At 39.0% G+C, this 21,119-nt stretch overlaps 1 protein-coding gene across 1 annotated transcript in view; it reads right to left on the bottom strand.

Annotated features, from left to right (window-relative positions):
• afg1lb (AFG1 like ATPase b) overlaps nucleotides 1–21,119 on the bottom strand; it is a 140,318-nt gene that overhangs the window by 48,442 nt on the left and 70,757 nt on the right. The window contains exon 8 of the mRNA XM_073055880.1: nucleotides 16,020–16,102. Within this exon, the coding sequence (XP_072911981.1) occupies nucleotides 16,020–16,102 (83 nt within the window). The remainder of the gene's footprint in view (nucleotides 1–16,019; nucleotides 16,103–21,119) is intronic.

The following is a 21,119-nucleotide window of genomic DNA, read 5'->3' as shown; positions in this document are numbered from 1 at the left end:
TCCCACTTCCCAGATTCCTTGTCCTCACATTTTCAGCATAAGTGCCAACTCCAAACATGTCTTCCCTGCAAACCGTCCTCATTGGAACCTCCTCAAATTAACATTGCCTCCATGATATTTTGAACTGCTCCTCAATCACTGCAATGCAATGACAAATTTTAACTACCATCGTCAAAACTAAAAGCACACATAAAACTAAATGATGTCATTTTAAAAAATAAAAATAAAGTACCCAAATGCTGGGAGTGGTGACATTGCTTACCAACATCCAGAAATTCTTTTAAAGTTTTACAATTCAGCAGTTTTAATCAAACCAATTGTGTATCTATTTATCAAGTGAATATTTCCCAGAGTGGCGAGGAAGGCTATGGCATGCTAGCCTGAATCATTTGGGAAAAAAAAATTCACAAGGATGTTATTGGAATTGGTGGACTTGATATACTAGGAGAGATTGGATAAGCCAATGTCCTGACGAAGGGTCTCGGCCAGAAACATCGACAGCGCTTCTCCCTATAGATGCTGCCTGGCCTGCTGTGTTCCACCAGCATTTTGTGTGTGTTGTTGTTTGAATTTCCAGCATCTGCAGATTTCCTCGTGTTTGGATAAGCCAAGTTTGTTTCCCCTGGAGTGAGGGTTACTGAGACGTGATGTGAAGGAAGATAATAAAATTATGAGTGGCACAGAAAGGGTAGATAGCCAGTGTCTGTTTCCCTTGATGGGGGTCATCTAACCTGGAAGGTATGAGCTAAACATAAGAGGGAGGATGTTTAAAAAGGATGTGAGAGTAAATTTTTCACACAAAGAATAGTAAATTTCTGGAAATAGCAGAAAGAGGAGGTGTGGAGGCAGGGACAGTAGTAACATTTAGCAGCCATCTGGACAGGAACTTGAATGAGCAGGGAACAGAGGAATCACACAAAATGCTGGAGGGGACTTCCGGTAAGATGGCGATTGCTTAGCTGCTCCGAACTTTTGTTCCGTTATTGTCGCTATCTTTGCACTAAATGTCTCCATTTTTTAAACCTTAGTTAGGAACTTTTTCGGTTTCTTTTACTTGCCTGTGAACACATCTACCTTACAATGTCTAGCAAGAGTTCTAAATCCGGGAGAAAGGAAGTTCCGGCTCTGTCGGCTGAGACCCGCGTTGCGCTCAAACAACTCCGAGACGATATTTTAAAGGAATTTAGAACCGCTTTCAAACAGCTGGAAGCCAAACTGGATCGGATCAACGATAGAGTGGACGAACATGCTGAACACTTATCTCGCATCGATTCGATTTCTGAAGATTTAGAAAGTCGTGTTCGATACTTGGAGACTCTCTGTTCCAGCCTAGAGGAAAAATGTAACAAACTCCTTTCCAAAATGGTGGATCTCGAAAATTGCAGCAGACGCTGTAATCTTCGAATTCTTGGGTTGCCAGAGGCCACCGAACAGGGATCAACCGTGAAGTTTCTCGCCGGGTTTCTCTGTGAGATATTCGGGAAAGATTTGCTTCCAAACCTGCCTGAGCTCGAAAGGGCACACAGGGTCTACGTTCCCCCCCGAATTCTGGGCTCCCGCCCGCGACCGGTAATTTTGTGCTTTCATCAATACCAGGTAAAACACCGTCTGATTATGGAGGCACGTCACAGAGGTACTTTTACTTTCCAAAATACAATCATTCGCTTTGTGGAAGATTTTGCACCCCAGACCTTAAAGATGCGCGCTGAGTTTAAAGGCGTAATGAAAGTGCTTTTAGATCGTGGTTTTAAACCCTCTCTTCGCACTCCTGCCGATTTACTAATCAAGCTTAATACTGGAAAATATAAGTGGTTTAAGTCAGTGAAGGAGGCTGAAGCATTTGTGGCAAGTCTTCCGGCTATCCAGTCATCTTCGGAACCCGATCGGACCTCCTAAAATGGTGGATAAGTACTTCTTGTAGTAAAATTACTTTTTCTGGACTCAGACTTTACTTGAAGCACTCAGACATTATTCATTGAAACTCTAAGGGCTGTTGACAATCTCTCCCTGGATTTGGTGTGTCTTTTTTAAATAGACATTCTGTGCTTAATGTTTCCCTATGGACGTTTAAATAGTACTTGTGTAATCTATTTTATTCTTGTATAACTTTATCTATAGAGTTCTACAACTGACTCTAACTTGTTTTGGAGGATTGAAGTCTTTATTGAAGGCCTCCCTGTTTGTTGGTTCACAGTTTAATTGCTGTTTTCTTTTTTCTTTTTTTTTTAATTTATTATTTTCTTTTTTTTTCTCTTCACCCTTTTTTTTAATCTCTGATTTTTTTTTTCCTCCTCTCTATAAATGGTTGATAAGTACAAAATGCTGGAGGAACTCAGCAGGCCGGGCAGCATCTATGGAAAAAAGTACAGTCGACGTCTTGGCACAAAACATCGACTGTACATTTTTTCCCTAGATGCTGCCTGGCCTGCTGAGTTTCTCCAGCATTTTGTGTCTGTTGCTTGGATTTCCAGCATCTGCAGATTTTCTCTGTTTTTGTGAGGGAACACTGGACTACAGAATTAATGCAGAAAAGTGAGATTGGTATTGATTGCCGCAAAAGCAGTGGGCTGAAGGGCCTGTTTCTATGCTATACAATTCTATGATTCTAATAACTTTATTATAAAATTTCAAGAAACTGTAGACTAAATGAACACTGATTTACAGCAATGAAAACTAAATGATGTCTCTGCAACCTTACCCTACAGTTGACATCAATAAACTCTCCAAAAGAAACTAGGAAAGTATCTAACTATAAAAATTTAACATTCTTTATTGCAACAATTTTTTACAGTTTACTGAAAACAGTTTCTGTATTTTTAGTGAGAGGGGGGCCAGGAATCAAAAATACAATTGTTGGACTGCTAGGATTTCTCAACTTCTTAAAGAAAGTTTAGTTATAAGACTTTGAAATTATGTTCCTTGACAATATTAGTGGCTCATTGAAAAAGATATTTTAAGATAAATTTTTATACAGTTACTGAAGTAAACACATAAATGTGCAGAATATTTCTTGTGGGAACTTGAATTTATTAAAATATTTTATAATTCAATGAAAATACCACTGTTATATTTAATACACGGAGGCAACATTTCACTCTGATGGTGCTAGTTATATTGATGTAGGTGAAAAAGAAAACTGGACATTGAAAGTGATAGCTTTTCATTCCAGATTCTTTCATTTTTAGTGTTTCAATCCGATGAAAATATGATGCAACATTTGGACATTTAACAAACTGTTTCCTTCATTGTGCTTCTATTTAGGCAGTGCACAATGTGTAGCATTTTTTTGTTGAAACAGATCAAAATTATAGACAATTTTTTTTGTAGACCGTCATGAATTTTAAACTGCTTTATTTCCTTTGTAATTAAAAAAGCAGACGGTGACTTTTGATCCCATGTTTAAAGTGGCTCATTTCAACAACTGAGTAACTGAAAGGAAATTGTTCACGGTGTTTGATTATTCACAGATACAACATGTTATTTTCCTGCTGACTGGATTGTGAGAATTATGTTGAGCTTCACATTTGAATAATAGTTATTATTCATAATTTAATATGCAAAACTTGTTCATAGCATATTTGAAATTCAACTTCATAAAGCTACTTTTGAAATACTTTTGAAAAGAAATTAGAGGGATTAAAGGACACAGTTGTCCCACTTCTGATGATATACGTTGTTTCAGCAAAAAAAGAGACTAGTCTTTGTATTGATGCCTTCATGATCCATTTAACCAACTAATTAATATTACTACTAACTGAAAATTATTTTTTAGGATGGAAGATACTGCAGAAGTCTACTTAGAGTTATCTGACCCATAAAAATACACTTATAATAATTTATTCAACAAATCTTTTAGATAAATATTTTACTTAGGTACTAAATTAGTATCAAGTGACACAGCCACTAAAGTTGGGCCACATATATTTGGTTATTTCAAAGTTATCTGACCGTGTAAGAGACGATTACTTAAAGGTCAATATATAGATTCCAACAAAAGCAAAGATCATGCTGACATGTTGTCAGAACATTCAAGAGAAGGGAAGTGTCGGAGATGGTAGTGTTTACTGGATTGGCTTCATAGCATGATACACAATTCAGAAGTGATTTGTGACAAACCTTTTGTCTACCTTATTCAATTTTTCCACCACTATTTTTCTTCTCTTATCAATGCTTGCATAATCCAGTTGTTCATTCTCTCAGCCTTTGATTTTTACCTCCAATGTAGATATTTCCAGTTATGAATCTAACTATTCCCTCGGAGCTCCGGGCCACCTAATATTCAAACTTCTAGATTCCTATTCCTTAAATCTGTAGGTTATTCTTGAAATCTTTCCACTGATAGACTACTAATATGTACAACCTGTCAGCAAAATGAAAATCTGCATGTGATCCAAGTTGGTGTTTTATAACAGTCTGGTCATGTCTCTACTTCTAGAGTTCTTAAAAAATATTGCCCTCAGTGCAATTTTCCCAAGTTCTTTAAATACTAGTGGAAAAAATAATCAGGATTCAAATACATAAGTAAATAATGAACACCAAGTAAAGGCTTGAATATTTTCAGTATGTTGGGTAATAATAATAATAATAAAAATAATATTTTAATGCAACACCTTTATTGCAGCAAATCCATTCCAAGTGGCTTCACAGAGTGATATCTGGGAGTACAGTTAGACGAGAAGCTAGACTGGACTGCCAACACAGATGCCTTGTGCAGGAAGGCACAGAGTCGACTGTACTTCCTAAGAAGGTTGGCGTCATTCAATGTCTGTAGTGAGATGCTGAAGATGTTCTATAGGTCAGTTGTGGAGAGCGCCCTCTTCTTTGTGGTGGCGTGTTGGGGAGGAAGCATTAAGAAGAGGGACGCCTCACGTCTTAATAAGCTGGTAAGGAAGGCGGGCTCTGTCGTGGGCAAAGTACTGGAGAGTTTAACATCGGTAGCTGAGCGAAGGGCGCTGAGTAGGCTACGGTCAATTATGGATAACTCTGAACATCCTCTACATAGCACCATCCAGAGACAGAGAAGCAGTTTCAGCGACAGGTTACTATCGACGCAATGCTCCTCAGACAGGATGAAGAGGTCAATACTCCCCAATGCCATTAGGCTTTACAATTCTACCGCCAGGACTTAAGAACTTTTTAAAAGCTATTATTAATGCTTTTTGAGATAGTGATTTAGATGCATATCATATTTTTTTACTGAGTTAAGTATTGTATGTAATTAGTTTTGCTACAACAAGTGTATGGGACATTGGAAAAAAAGTTGAATTTCCCCATGGGGATGAATAAAGTATCTATCTATCTATCTATCTATCAAGCAAAATATTGATGCCAAATTAAATAAGGTGATACCAAGTCCCATCCAAAAAGTGTCAGAACAGTAAATTTTAAGGAAGATCTCACAGGAAGAAAGCATGGTGGACAGGCAGAAGGATTCAGGGAAGGCAATTCCAAATACAGGACGGTGGCAGCTACAGTGGAATTGGAAATATCTTACTTTTGCCCCAGTTACCAAGATACAATGAAAAGTTTGCCATGCATACAGCTCAATTCATTACACAGTGCACTGAGGTAAAATAACAACAGAATGCAGAATAAAGTGTAACAGCTACAGAGAAAGTGCAGTGCAGACATGGCTGCCATTAGTGCAGTGATTACTCCTGAGGGTGAGCAAGAATTAGAGAATGGCGACCCGGGTTGCCTGTAAGGAACGTGTATCTTCTTCCTGTGACCAAGTTGACTTCCTCCGCATGCTCCAGTTTCCTCCAACAGTCCAAACACATATTGGTTGGTAGGTTAATTGGTCATTGTAAATTGTCCCGTGATTAGGCCAAGATTAAGTTGGGGGATTGCTGGAAACTGCAGCTCGAAGGGTCGGAAGGGTCTATTCTGTGCTCTACCTCAATAAAAGTAAATAAAATTAAAATAAAGTGTGTTTGAGCAGGGCACATTGTAACATTTAAAAGCCAGCTCAATAACACATAAATAGGAGGGGTTTAGAGGGCAAATCAGAAACACAAGAGAATCTGCAGATGCTGGAGATGTTCAACAACACATACAAAATGCTGGAAGATCACAGCAAGTCAGTCAGCATCTATGGAGGGGAATGAATAGTTGACGCTTCAGCCTGAAACCCTTCATCAGTACTGGAGAGTTCTCCTCTCTTTTATCCATTGCTTGCTACCCTCTCACTCCTCCTCTTTTCAGCTGCTCATCACCTCCCTCCGGTTTCCCTCCTCCTTCCTTTAGTTCCATGGTTCACTCTCCTCTCCTATTCAATTCATTCTTCTTCAGTCCTTTAACTCTTCCATCTATCCCTTCCCAGCTTCTTACTTCATCACTCCTCATCCTTCCCATCCACCTTCCTCTTCACCTATCACTTGCCAGTTTGGACTCCTTCCCTCCCCCCCCCCCCCCCCACCCCCACCTTTTTATTTTGGCTTCTGCTCCCTTCCGCTCCAGACCTGATGAAGGATCTTGGCTTGAAACGATGACAATTTATTCCTTTTCACAGCTGCTGCCCGACTTACTTTCCTCCATCATTTTGCGTGTGCTGCTCAAGGTTTAGAGGGCTATGGGCCAAACACAGACAGATGAGACTAGTTCCCTGGGCAATACAGTGCACATGGACCAGTTGGGTCATTGCATGTTGAAGGACTTGATTTCTTCCAAGTACAAATGGCACGGACAACCTCCTACCCACTTAGCCCAAGTCGCTAAACAGGTTACTTTTTTCTGTTTGCAAGAGCAAATTATTTAATTTTCTATTTACACTATTGACAATTTTATTCTAATTTCCTCCTTAGTTCTTTTTGTGCCATTGCTTATTATTTGTTACTTTATGAAGTAGGTAGTGCCTTTGCAATTGAAGAGGCATCAGCTCATCAGGTGGATGTCAAAATTCCTTGCAGTTAAGTGCAAAGGAGCTAACCACTTTGTCCAGTTGGCTGCCGATCTCTCAATCATCAGCACAGAAACACATTTCCAGTCATTAGTGCAGTATTGTTTGTGAAAACTTGCTGTGTACAAATTGGCTGCCATTTTCTACAACAGTGACAAAACAGCAAAGCAAGTATTTAAAACCCTCTGAGATATCCTGAAATCACAACATTCATGCTTCAATCAACATCACTAAAAGAGATTGATTGTTCATTCACTGCTTTAGAAAATGTTTTCAGCACAAAGGCTGCCAATCCCTTGAAGCAAAATGACTGCACTTAAATATTAACTATGAAGTGAATTGGTATATCCTAAGGAAATGAAAGAAGCCTTTTTTTTATTTGTATTACAAACCATTTAAGCAAAGAAGGGCCATAACATTTATCTTACCACTCAACTGTCATTTATTTAAATGAAAATAATAAAGATCAATAAAACTGGTTGTGTGACCTATCATCTATCAATAATCAAGGCTTTAAAGATGATCCAGCTTCATTCTACATCAAACATACACCTATAGCTTACCTATAATAGACAATGAACAGTAGTTTCCTCCATTGTCATTTACTCTTCAATAAACAGAGATTCAACATTTATCACTGTCCAGTCATTTCCCACATTATCGTTTCAAAAATAAATATCTGAAGGATTATAGCTGGAATATACACCTGAACAACAATGAGATGATCTGCAACAATTTTAGCCCCATAAATTCATTCACTACCTCTTCAGCTGTTGATCCGCAAGCAAAATACAGGAAATGCTGAAAGTACTCAACAGGCCAGGCAGAACTTCAGGATCTGAAGCATTAACCTTGTTTCATTATCCACAGCTGCTGCCCAGTTTGCTGAGTATTCCCATCTTCTGTTTCTGGGTACCAAAGCACAAAGATAACAGCAAACAAAATAGTTTTGGAAAAAGAGAAGGTCCGAGGCACAGCCTCAAAATAAAAGGATGTCCCTTTAAAACAGAGATAAGGAGGAATTTCTTTAGTCAGAGGGCAGTGAATCTGTGGAACTCATTGTCACAGGCAGCTGCAGAGGCCGAGTTACTGGGTTTATTTAAAGTGGAAGTTGATACATTCTTGGTAAATAAGGGCATCAAAGGTTATGGGAAGGAGATAGAAGTGTGGGGTTGAAAGGGAAAATAAATCATCCATGATCAGATGGAGGCCAACTGGCCTAATTCTCCTCCAAAGTCTTATGGTCTTACGGTTACAGAAGCAGAATTGATTTCTCCTGCTCCTACTTCTTGAATGTTCTAATATTTCAGAATGTCCACTCATAGATTATGCTGCTAATCTATCATGAGTGGAAGTTCAAGTTTATTGCTCTGAGCATACATGCATAGGGCATAACTGCCATGAAAATTAGCTTTTAGCAAAACAATCATGCCTACAATTATTACTCATTGACAAGGTTATGAACACTTCTGGTAGTTCTGCCTTAGCTAGAATGAGCTAGAGTAGCAGAAACATAAAAACATCAGAGTAGAGAATAGTCTATTTGCTATTGGAGCCTACTCTGTTACTCAATAGATCAATGTCAGATAATCTATTTCAGTACAACCTTAACACCACAAGACATAGGAGCACAATTAGGCTATTCAGCCCATCAAGTCTGCTCCACCATCCCACTCAACCCCATACACCAGTCTTCTCGCAATATCCTTTAATGCCCTGACTATTCAGGAAAATATCAACTTTCACTTTAAATATACTCACAGATTTGCCCCCACTGCAGTCTGTGGCAGAGCATTCCACAGATTCACTACTCTCTGGCTAAAAAAAATTCCTCCTTACCTCTGTTCTAAAAGGTCGTCCCTCAATTTGAGGCTGTGCCTTCTGGTCCTGGACACCCCCATCATAGGAAACATCCTCTCCACATCCACCCTATCTAGTCTTTTCAACATTCGGTAGGTTTCAATGAGATCCCACTGCATTCTTCTAAATTCCAGTGAGTACAGACCCAAAGCTGCCAAACACTCTTCATATGTTAACCCCTTCATTTCCCTTCATACTACATTTGAACTCTCTCCCCACACTCATGGGCACATTTTGAAACTAGAAATCTCTCTCCTTTAAATATATTCAGTGACAGGCTCCACCACTTTCAGAGATCTCCCCAGGCTCACCACCCTGAGTGAAGAAATTTATCCTAATCTTAGTTCAAAATGATATACAGTATCTCGCATCCTGAGGCTGACCCCTCCTGCTAGAAACTCAGGCTAGGGGAACATATTTTCAGCATACAAGTGTCTAGACCAGTGGAATTTTCTAAGTTGCAATGATATTCCCTCCCTATTTAAATGCACAGCTAGTTGGTTTACTTTCTCTATAACCAACAATCCAGCCATTCCAGGAATCTGACTGGTAGAATCTGAATTTAACATCCTTTATGGCAAATCTATTATTTCTTCAATAAGAAGACCTAAACTGCACACAATTCTCCAGCAGGAGTCACACTAAGGCCACACGTAATTTTAATAAGACCCCATTGTCGGCATCACTGAGTCGTGTTTCAAAGAAGATCATAGTTGGGAGATTAACATTCAAGGATCCACGTTGTATCAAAAGGACAGGCAGGCAGGCTGAAAGGGTGGGGTAGATCTGTTTGAAAAAGATTAAATCAAAATCTTAGAAAGAGGTGACATAGGATTTGAAGATGTAGAATTCTCGTGGGTAGAGTTAAGAAACCGCAAGGGTAGGAAGACCCTGATGGGAGTTATGTACAGGCCTCCAAACAGTAGCCAGGATGTGAGAAAAAAATTACAATGAGTGATAGAAAAGGCACGTGAAAAGGGCAATGTTACAGTAGCAACAGGAAATTTAAATACACGTGTATTTTGGGAAAGTCAGGTTGGCGCTGGATCCCAAGAGAGGGAATTTGTAGAATGCCTATGAGGTGGCTTTTTAGAGCAGCTTGTAGTTGAGCCCATTAGGAGAAAGCCAATACTGGGTTGGGGATTGTGTAATGAACCAGATTTGATTAGGGAGCTTAAGGTAAAGGGACCCTTGGGAGAGAGTGATCATAGTATGCTAGAATTTATTCTGCGATTTGACAGGGAGAAGCTAAAGTCAGCAGTATCAACATTACAGTGGGGTAAAGGGGCATGAGAGAGGAGCCGCCCAAAGTTGATTGGAAGGGGACACTAGTAGGGATGATGGCAAAGCAACAATGGCTGGAGTTTCTGGGAGCAATTGGAAGGTGCAGGACAGATACATCCAAAGATACATAAGTATTATAAAGGGAGAATGACTAAACTGCGGCTGACAAGTCAAAGACAACGTAAAAGCAAAAGAGTGGATATATAACGTAGCAAAAATTAATGGGAAGTCAGAGGATTTGTAAGTTTTAAAAGGCAACTAAAAAGCCATAAGGAGAGAAAAGATGAAAAATGAAGGTAAGCTATCTAATTAAGATAAAAGAGGATACCAGAAGTTTTTTTTTAGAAATACATATCCAATAAGAAGTATTCACCCCCCCGGAAGTTTTCATGTTCTATTGTTCTACAACATTGATTAACAGTGATTTAGTTTGGCTTTTTTGACACTGGTCAACAGAAAAAGACTCCTTTGTGTCAAAGTGAAACAGATCTCTACAAAGTGATCTAAATTAATTGCAAATATAAAAACAAAATAATTGATTGTTTAAGCATTTAATATGACACATCAAATCATCACTAGTGTAGCCAATTGGTTTCAGAAGCCATGTAATTAGTTAAATGGAGATCTGTTTTAGGAAATCTATGTACAGTCAAGGTGTTTCAATTGATTGTAGTAAAAATACACCTGTATCTGGAAGATCCAACTGCTGGTGAGTCAGTATCCTGGCAAAAACTACACCATGAAGACAAAAGAACACTCCAAGCAACTCCGCAAAAAGAATATTGAAAAGCACAAGCCAGGAGATGGATACAAAAATTTTTCCAAATCACTAAATATCCCTTGGAGTACAGTTAAGTCAATCATCAAGAACTGGAAAGAATATGGCACATCTGTAAATCTACCTCGATTTGGCCGTCCTCAAAAACTGAGTGACCATACAAGAAGGAGACTTGTGAGGGAGGCCACCAAGAGACCTATGACAACTCTGGAGGAGTTACAAGCTTCAGTGGCTGAGATGGGAGAGACTGCGCATACAACAACTGTTGCCTGGGTGATTCACCAGTCGCAGCTTTATGGGAGAGTGGCAAAGAGAAAGCCACTGTTGAAAAAAACTCACATGAAATCTCAGCTAGAGTTTGCCAGAAGGCATGTGGGAGACTCTGAAGTCAGCTGGAAGAAGGTTCTATGGTCTGATGAAACCAAAATTAAGCTTTTTTGGCCATCAGACCAAACACTATGTTTGGTGTAAGCCAAATACCACACATCATCAAAAACACACCATCCCAACCATGAAGCATGGTGGTGGCTGCATCATGCTGTGGGGATGCTTCACTGTAGCAGGCCTTGAAAGGCTTGTGAAGGTAGAGGGTAAAATTAATGCAGCAAAATACACAGAAATCCTGGAGGAAAACCTGATGCAATCTGCAAGAGAACTGCGATTTGGAAGAAGATTAATTTCCAGCAAGACAATGAACCCAAGCATAAAGTCAAAGCTACATAGGATTGGCTTAAACAAAGTTAATGTCCTAGAGAGGCCAAGTCAGAGTCCACACCTCAATCCAATTGAGAATTTGTGGCTGGCCTTTAAAAGGGCCTCATGATCACCATGCAATCTGATAGAGCTTGAGCAGTATTGTAAAGTAGAATTTGGAAAAATTGCAGTGTCTAGATGTGCAAAGCTGATACAGACCTATCCACACAGACTCAAGGCTGTAATTGCTGCCAAAGGTGCATCTACTAAATATTGACTTGAAGGGGGTGAATACTTATGTATTAATGATTTTGTTTTGGTATTTGTGATTAATTTGTAGAGATTGGTTTTCACTTTGACATAAGAGTCTTTTTCTGTTGATTGTGTCAATGAAAAGCCAAATTAAATCCATTGTGATTCAATGTTGTAAAACAATAAAAATGAAAATTTCCAAGGGGGGAGTGAATACTCTTGATAGGTAGTAATGGGGGACAAGGAGATGGAGAACAAACTGAATATATATTTTGCATCAGTCTTCACTGTGGAAGACACTAGCAGCATGCCAGAAATTGTATTGTCAGTGGGGGGGGGGGGGGGGGCAGGGGGAAGGGGAGTCAGAAGTGAGTGCAGTTTCTATTATAAGGAGAAGATGCTTGGTAAGCTGAAAGGTCTGAAGATAGACAAGTCACTTGGACCAGAAAGACTAAACACCAAGGTTCTGAAAGAGGTAGCTGAAGAGATTGTGCAGGCATTAGGAATGATCTTTCTAAAATCACTGGATTCTGGAACAGATTGGAAAACTGCAAATGTTAGTCCACTCTTTAAAGAAGGAAGGAAAGCAGAAGAGAGGAAATTATAGGCCAGTTAGCCTAACTTCAGAGGTTGAAAAGATGCTGGAATCTATTATTAAGGATGAAGTTTCAGGGTACTTGGAGGCATATGTAAAATAGGCCAAAGTCAGCAAGGTTTCCTTAAGGGGAAATCTTGCTTGACAAATCTGTCGGAATTCTTTGAGGAAATAACAAGTAGGGTAGACAAAGTAAAGTCAGTGGATGTTGTTTACTTGGATTTTCAGAAGGCCTTTGACAAGGTGCAGCACATGAAGCTACAAGAAGAAAGATACCAGCATTGGCTGACTGACAAAAGGCAATGCATGGAAATTGAGGGGGGCTTTTCTGGTTGGCTGCCAGTGGTGTTCCACAAGGGTCGGTGTTGGGACCACTTCTTTTTACATTATATGGCAATCACTTGGATGATGGAATCGTTGGTTTTGCAGCCAGGTTTATGGATGATACGAAGATAGGTGGAGGGGCAGATAGTGTTGAGGAAGCAGTGTGCCTGCAGAAGAACTTAAGACAAATTGGTAGAATGGGCAAAGAAGTGGCTATGGAATATAATGAAGGGAATATCGTTTATGGGATATAGTATATGGTCATGCATTTTGGTAGAAGGAATAAAGGTGTAGACTATTTTCTAAATGGGGAGAAAACTCAAAAATCTAAGGTGCAAAGGTGCTTGGGAGTCCTTGTACAGGATTCCCTAAAGGCTAACTTGCAGGCTGAGTCGGTGGTAATGAAGGCAAATGCGATGTTAGCATTCATTTTGAGAGGACTAGAATACAAAAACAAGGATGTAATGTGGAGGCTTTATAAGACATTGGTCAGACTGCACTTGTTGAGTATTGAAAGCAATTTTGGGCCTCTCATCTAAGAAAAGATGTGCTTACATTGGAGAGGGTCCAGAAAAGGTTCACGAGAATGATTTCAGGAATGAAAAATTGTAGAGGATCGTTTGATATACTCACTGGAGTTTAGAGGAATGAGGTGGGATCTCATTAACTCCCATCAAAAATTGAAAGGCTAGGTAGAGTAGATGTGGAGCAGGAGTTTCCTACTGTGGGGGAGGTTAGGACCAGAGGGCACAGCTTCAGATAGAGGGATATCCATTTAGAACAGAGATGAGGAAGAATTTCTTCAGCCAAAGGGTAGTGAATCTGTGGAATTCACTGCCACAGGCGGCTGTGGAGGCCAAGTCATTGGGTATATTTAAGCCGGAATTTAATAGGTTCTTAATTAGTCAGGGTAACAAAGGTTATGGGAAGAAGGCAGGAGAATGGTCTTGAGAGGGATAATAAAATAGCGTGATCGAACAGCAGATCAGACTTGAGGAACCGAATGTCCTAATTCCGCTCCTATGTCTTACTGAGCTACTGTATTCAAAGGCCTCTTATAATGAAAGCCAACATACACTTCACAGAGATTCCTTTGTACATCACTACTTGAATACTGCTCTGGAAATGAAAGGGACCACAGATTCTGAATTTTGGAGCAAAAAAAAAACAGAAGAAAGAAGCAAAGGACAAACTGCTAGAGGAATGTGATCCCACCAGCAGCTAAATCTTCCCTCTCCTCCAACTCACCTCTCTTGAGGGACATCCATTTTATGACTCTCTGGTTTGCTCATCTCTCCTCACCCACCCCTCCCCATCTCCTGCCAATTCCCTCTACAAACAGAGAAGATGTAACACTTATCCCTTTACCTTCTCCCTCACCATTGACGTGAGACCAAAACAGCTCTTCCAGGTAAGGCAGAGGATCACCTGCACCTTTTCCTAGCTGCCCTACAGCATTTGGTGCTTATGTTGTGGCCACTGTTACAGTGGTGAATCCAAGAGTAGACTAGTTGGCTGTTTTGTGGAGTATTTGCACTCTCTCACAATGGTCACCTTGAGTTTTTGGTTGTACACCATGTTAGCTCTGCATCCTACTCACACACCAATCTATCCTCAGCCTTCTTCAATGCTGTAGAGAGGCAAAATGCAAACTGGAAGGACAGCATCTCAGATTTCGTTGGGTAGTTTATAAGCCAAAGGTACGAGTTTTGAACTTTCCAAGTTCAAGGAGCTGCATTCCCCATGTTCTCACCTCTCACACACTCACCTGCCTAGACACATTTCTTTATTCTCAAATCACCACTCCTCTTCCCCTGATCACTGCCCGGTTCCATCTGCCTTTCAGCGCTTCTTCATCTGGTTCCACCTATCACCTATCTACCTCTGATCCAGACCTCCCTCCTCTTACAGCATTATATTGGCAATCTTTCCTCTTCCCTCTCAGTCCTGGTGCAGAAACTTAATCTGAAAGATTGATTTACAACTGTTACCTCCACTTGTTGCTTAAACAGCTGATTTCTTCCATTTTTTTGTTTAAATAATGCTTTGCCTAATAATACATGCAATTCCTTCAACCAAATCATTGAAAGAGATCTGAGAAGCTGAGGCTATACTCAATATATGTTATTATGAGTTATGAACATAGAAAATTGTGGAAAACATTGTGGCTTGTTATTGCTCTTCCCTTTGTATCACCTCAAGGTACATATGTTTTGAAATCATCTGCATGGATGGCATGCAAAACAAAGTATTTCACTGTATCTCAATGCATGTAACAATAACAAGTTAATCACATTCCAATTACACATTGCAGATTCTTCAGTGAGCCTTCGAGAGCACCATGCCGTAATTCTTCTTATTGTACTTTCTCTCATACTTAGACCATATGACATAAGATCAAAATAAGATCACTTGGTCCATTGAGTCTGCTTTGCCATTCCATCCTGCCCAATTTATTATTCCTCTCAACCCCATTCTCCTGCCTTCTCCATGTAACCTTTGACACCCTGACTAATCAAGAACCTATCAAACTCTGCTAAAAATATACGCAATGACTTGGCCTCCACAACAATCAGCAACAATGAATTCCACAAGTTCACCACCTTCTGGCTAAAGAAATTCTTCTTCATCTCTGTTCTAAAAGGACATCCTTGTACTCTGAAGCTGTGCTCTCTGGTCCTAGACTCCCCCACTACAGGAAACATCTTGTCCTAATCTACTTTATCAAAACCTTTCAATATTCAATGTTTCAATGAGATTCCCCCACATTCTTCTAAACTCCCATGAGTACAGGCCCAGAGCCATCAAAGATTCTCTCATATATTAACTGCTATCTGTTGAGGTTACCTTAGAGCAACAAAATAACAAGAATTTTGTTAACTCATACAGTATGTAGTGTGGTAGTTCCATTCTTGTCCAAAGTTACATCTGTACTTTATTAACCATATTAAATTTTGAAGACATAATTACCTTAACAGGATAGTTGCAGGGTTGAATGTTTTGTGAATGTGGGTGCCAAGAAAATGCCTCAGGAGGGTGGCGAATCTTTGGAGACATCCACCCATGAGGGCTGTGGAAGCTCAGTTCGAATACACTCAAGTAGGAGTTGACAGATTTTTGTATAGTAAGGAATCAAGGGATAATGGATATGTATAGGAAAGTGGCATTGAGATAAACAGTCAGCCAGGATCTCATTAAGTTGCACGAGAAGGTAAATGGCTTTCCCTACTGTCAATTGTGTTCTTGTCTAGGAAATCTTGGTGGATAGTCATGGCAATAGATAAATTAATGTTTACCTCCTATTCTTTCAGAACTTTATTGATAGGAAAACTTACAGATAATAAAGTTGTACTGCTCCAGAAGCAGCTCTTTTCCTGTAGTCAATTCCTGAATTCAACTGGATAGCATCACAATATTCCTGAAAATTAAAACAAGAACAACAACACAATTAATAAAGGAATGGAGTTGCATTTTCACTATTAAAGAAAATTTATTTCAAATGGTTCCCTTTTAATATCAGAAAAATGTATACAGTATACCACCTGAAATTCTTACTTTTCACAGATGTCCATGAAAGCAGAAGAGAATGCCGAAAAACGAACAGAAAAATGCTAGAACCCCAAAGCCCCCTCCCCTGCAAAGAGGGAGAGATAACTTATCACATTTATTCAATAGTAATTTCAGTAGTAGCATTGATCTTCCATTATGGCAGAATATTAATTGTACAAAGTGTACTTTGTTACTTGTACAGGAACACGATTTACATCAAAGCATTAGGTTGCTAATTTAGTAAGACACCCCATATAACCTGGCCAATCTGAGGACAGAACAATACAAGATCACTTCAGGCAACGGACTCTGAATCCCTCGTATTGATGGGCTTCTGACTACCTGTGCTCTCTGTAGTCTTTCCTGCTGTTTTTATGTGACTTCAATCATTAGACAGACTGGATGCAGATGAGATTAACTTAAAATTTTTTATTTAACTGTAAGAATTTAAAAGCATATCTAGAAGCACAAGTAAATTAATTGAAATAGTAATACTAATTTTAAAAAATGGAAAAAATTGGCAAGTTGCTCCATTTATCTTTTTAAATGAGATCAACAATATCTTAAAATCTAACAGCCAGATGAAAAGTCAGATACAACAGGTATCCAGCTTCTCAACTCAGTACTTTTTGCATGTGCACCTGGACTTGATGCTGTTCTCAGGGATGGAGCAAGAGCTTAGGTGTCGTCTGACTACCAGCACATTCTGTATTTGTGCAATCACTATGCAGACCTGAAGCCTGCAATATGTGGACACATGCACCACAGCTAACTGGCAATTCCCTTCATGCCTGTTGTAGAATTTAAATTGAGTTGTTTAAATAAATCTGCAATGCGGAACTGGAATCCGCATTGGTGATCATGAGAAGTTCAGATAAAATGCCTGGTTGTGGAAGATCAATCATGGAGTTCCTTCAGTCAGTAATCAAAAGACATCTGGTGATTAAGGGAACAGGAGGACATTGGGCTAGTGTAGAAGATGGTACTGAGGTAAAAGTTTATCCTTGGTGGATGGCGGGGTAGACTCAACTGTGAGGAGTCAATCTTGATGAATGGTGGAGTAGACTCAAAGGGCCAGACAGCCTCTTCTTGCTTCTAATTCTTATGTTCTTTATTGTCCTCCATGGAAATAAGTCTGTTTTTCTACCCACTTTGGACCGCTTAAGACTCCAAGATCAGTAATTCTTAATCACCTTCTGAAATGTTTCGGCAATTCACGCAGATCAAGCACGGTTAGGGATAAGCAATAAATGCTGGCATCACTACCAGATGACTGACAGAAGTACCCATATTTTTAAATAAAGCTCAATCATCATCCAATATTACTGTTAATAAATTTGATCTGCAGCAAGAAACATAGAAACATAAAGTAGACCCTGTGGTGTGTAAAAACCAGTTACAACTTTCCCAAAGCTCTGAGAGAAATTGTTGGGGGCGGGGTGTGTGTGTGTGCATGCGCACGCTGTACAATTAGCAAATTAGTTTGACTGTTACTTACTCATTTAATTATTTGGATATACTGCATGGTAACAGGCCCTCATGGCCCAACGAGCCTACACTGCTCATTTACACTCATGTGACCAATTAAGTATATTTTTGGAACATGGGAGGAAACTGGAGCTCCAAGAGGAAAACCACGCAGTCATGGGGAGAATGTACATTTGATTTGAGGAAGAAAAGAACTTGGTCTGTTCAGCTGTTGTAGTGTTAATAAGTCATCACCAAATTTTATCAATAAGTACACACAATGCGCTGAAGGAGCTCAACATGTCAGGCACCATCAATGGATGGGAATTAAACAGTCGACCTTTCGGGCTGAGACCCTTCATCAGAACAATATTCATTATCAATAAATTTAACATTAAACATTAGATCTAGACTATCTTCGTGTCAGACATTAATATTTGAGTAGCATAGAATAATTTTGATCATTATCTTCTACTGTTTGGAAAGAAATACATTTGCTTCAATGCTTCCAACAAGCTGAGCATACAAGGATCAGTAGGCTTACAAAATGCCAGTACCGGCACTGAAGTGTTCAGTTGCATACAAGGCTCACAACACAGCTTATAGAAGAATGCTGATCTTTACTCAACACTATGGTAGCCAGATAGGAGTGTAGCTATCAAATTTGTCCATACACTTGGCCTTTACCAGCCTTGAAGCATGACAGTAATGAGACACCCCATGGTTATATTTTTATTGATGGAACATTTGCTGAGAAGGAAATATTCTTCATGATGTATCAGGCTTCTTTCCAGTGAAAGGGGAAAAGGGGTCAAAGAATGTGTGGAAGGTGTAATTTCCATTATATAGCTCTGGCATTTTTTCTTTCAATTCCAATAAAAAGTTTTGCAAACTCACAAAGTGGTACATAGCTATGTGCATCTTTAAAGCCATCTCTCAGCCTAGACACTCACAATAGGAATCCAGGGCTAAATGATAGGAAAACTGTTCTTGAAGTTCACTTTAAAGGTCTTTTAAAAGGGTTTTCTAAGTTATTTACATGACAAGGAACCGTTAATAGATGGTTAGTGCAAGTATATACAACAAAATTTTTAAGATCTCTGGTTCACAGGGACTAAAATTAAATAGCATTCATATCCTAACTTGATCTGCTCACTGCTGTATTATGACTTTTAAAAGATATGGTGATTTGATTCCTGTCTTTCATTTAATCTTTCTCTATAGTTGAAAATAATTGTCCCGAATCACTTTTATTCATCCTGTCAGGAATTGTGAAAGGCATTATAGTGATTTTCAATGATGTAATCTTTCATCTCTGACGTATCTTTGCAATCCATTGAGACTCTAGAATATTGGAAGTTGCTGTGCTGCAAAAGGACAAAAGGTTAGGCGTACGTGCAAAGGCAATGAAGAGTGTGGAGCCTCAGTTTACATGACATGAATGAGGAACTTTCTGATTATGTTATGACCAATATATAAAGCAAGTTCTTTAAACTTTTGGCATTTATAACAAAAACTTTGCACCTTACAAATCAGTTCCAGCTTTTCGGCTCACTGCAACAAATAAAATTCTCACCAGATTCCTTCATAATACTGAGAAAATTTTGATGTCGGTCCATACAATAATAATATCAGATTCACCATCTTATTACATTGGCTCAAACTGGGATTTGCTTAACTTTTTTGAGGATCACCATGATTTCTAAATTAGGCTAACTTCATAACAGTAAACTCCCTTCTGACAAACTTCAGCAAATCACATTGCTTGTAATCAAAGTAAATGTAAAGATGTTCTGTAGCAAAGTTGACAAAATAATGCAGGCATGAAGCACAACATTCTCAGAGGGAGAGAGGGAGAGAGAGAGAGAAGAAAACATTTTCCATTTTGCTTTCAGGTTAACTTGACAGGCATGCAATTGAACAAACAATATTATATTCAACCAACTATTTTCAAATTTCCGCATTAAAACTCTGCCAATTGGGAACTTCTGCATTTGAGCATTCTGAGCTAAAGAGTAACAAAATAGGATGACTGGCAGCCAAGGGTTAACAATCATAAATGATGATATTCAACAATAATACAGGTACATTTTTAACCAGAAATGATTAATAATGATATCAGAAGTAATGCTGCAACAAGTTTCAACCCACCGTACTATCAACCCTTGTCCTAATCAGCCTTTAAAATTTAGGTTGTTAAGAACTGATCCTTTGAATCATTCATAATTGCATGGTGAAGTGCTCAAAATGCTACAGAATAAAAGAAGATTGCCAAGTCAACTACTGGAACACTGTATGAGACATGAATACATATAATCCTATTTAACTGTGACACTGCTATGCTTTCTCAGTACCCCCGCATTCTCTTTGTTTCGGGTTTAAAAATCCCTCATTGCCCACCCTCACTCCATACCATCAACCTCCCCCAAAAGTCTTCACAAGTTCCACAAAGCCATAATATAACATTGAGGCAGCTTATTTTAATAAAAGGGCAGTATAGTTCAGCTTTACAATACAAAAGAAAGCCATTCAGTTCATTATGCCCACATTGCTTCTCTTTTTCTGCTATTCTACCCTCCTGCTATTTCCATTTTTAAATTCTATTTTTCTAACATTTTCATTTTCTTTGATAATTCTATTGACTCCAACTTCTTTTCTGCTGAAGCATTCCACAGCCTACCAACTGTGGATGAAAACAAGGTTCTCCAGATCTCATTCATCTTAAAATTCGGTGCTTTATAATAAAACTACAGTGGTCTGCGATCTGGTTACTTGGAATTTGCAATGGCATGAAATGTGACTAACCAGGTGATGTCCTATGCTCCTCTCCAAATTAATGGGGCCCCAGTTCCCATGCTTTCTTATTAAACAGACAAAGATCCCATTTCCCCTGGTCTTTTTAAACTTACTGGGAATTTTATTATAATATTGTATAGTATCTGGAAAAAAAGTGAATTAAAAAATACACTCTGGCGTTGACAGCAATAAGATCCATTAGTCCAAAAAATCTGCTTGTCTGCCAAAGTATGTCAGGTTATCGGAGTTTTACAGGAATAATCAATTCACTGACTGGTACTTCCCTTCTCATTAAGACTTTGAACAGATCAGATCTCTAACTTTCAGCAGCGAACAAAATAAAGCAAGTAATCTAGTTGTTTTTCCTCATGTTTTCTTATTTTAATGTGGGACAGAGTGCAGAAAAATTATTCTAGTCTTAGCCTACTCAAAATTTAGCCACCTTCCAGCTCATAAAATAAGTTATTGCACATATTCAACCAACACCCAACAATGCCCACGTGCTCACGTCTGAGCCTGTTTGTCAGAGTAATTCTCAGGTGGATGTCAATATGCAATTTTCAGCTGGAATATTTATCATAATTCCCTTTCTCCTCATGAAAATCTAACTCAACCAGATTGAG

This window comes from Hemitrygon akajei, chromosome 9 (genome assembly GCF_048418815.1).
Source record: "Hemitrygon akajei chromosome 9, sHemAka1.3, whole genome shotgun sequence".
In the NCBI taxonomy this organism is placed as follows: domain Eukaryota; kingdom Metazoa; phylum Chordata; class Chondrichthyes; order Myliobatiformes; family Dasyatidae; genus Hemitrygon; species Hemitrygon akajei.
This window is presented reverse-complemented; position numbering and strand designations above follow the sequence as displayed.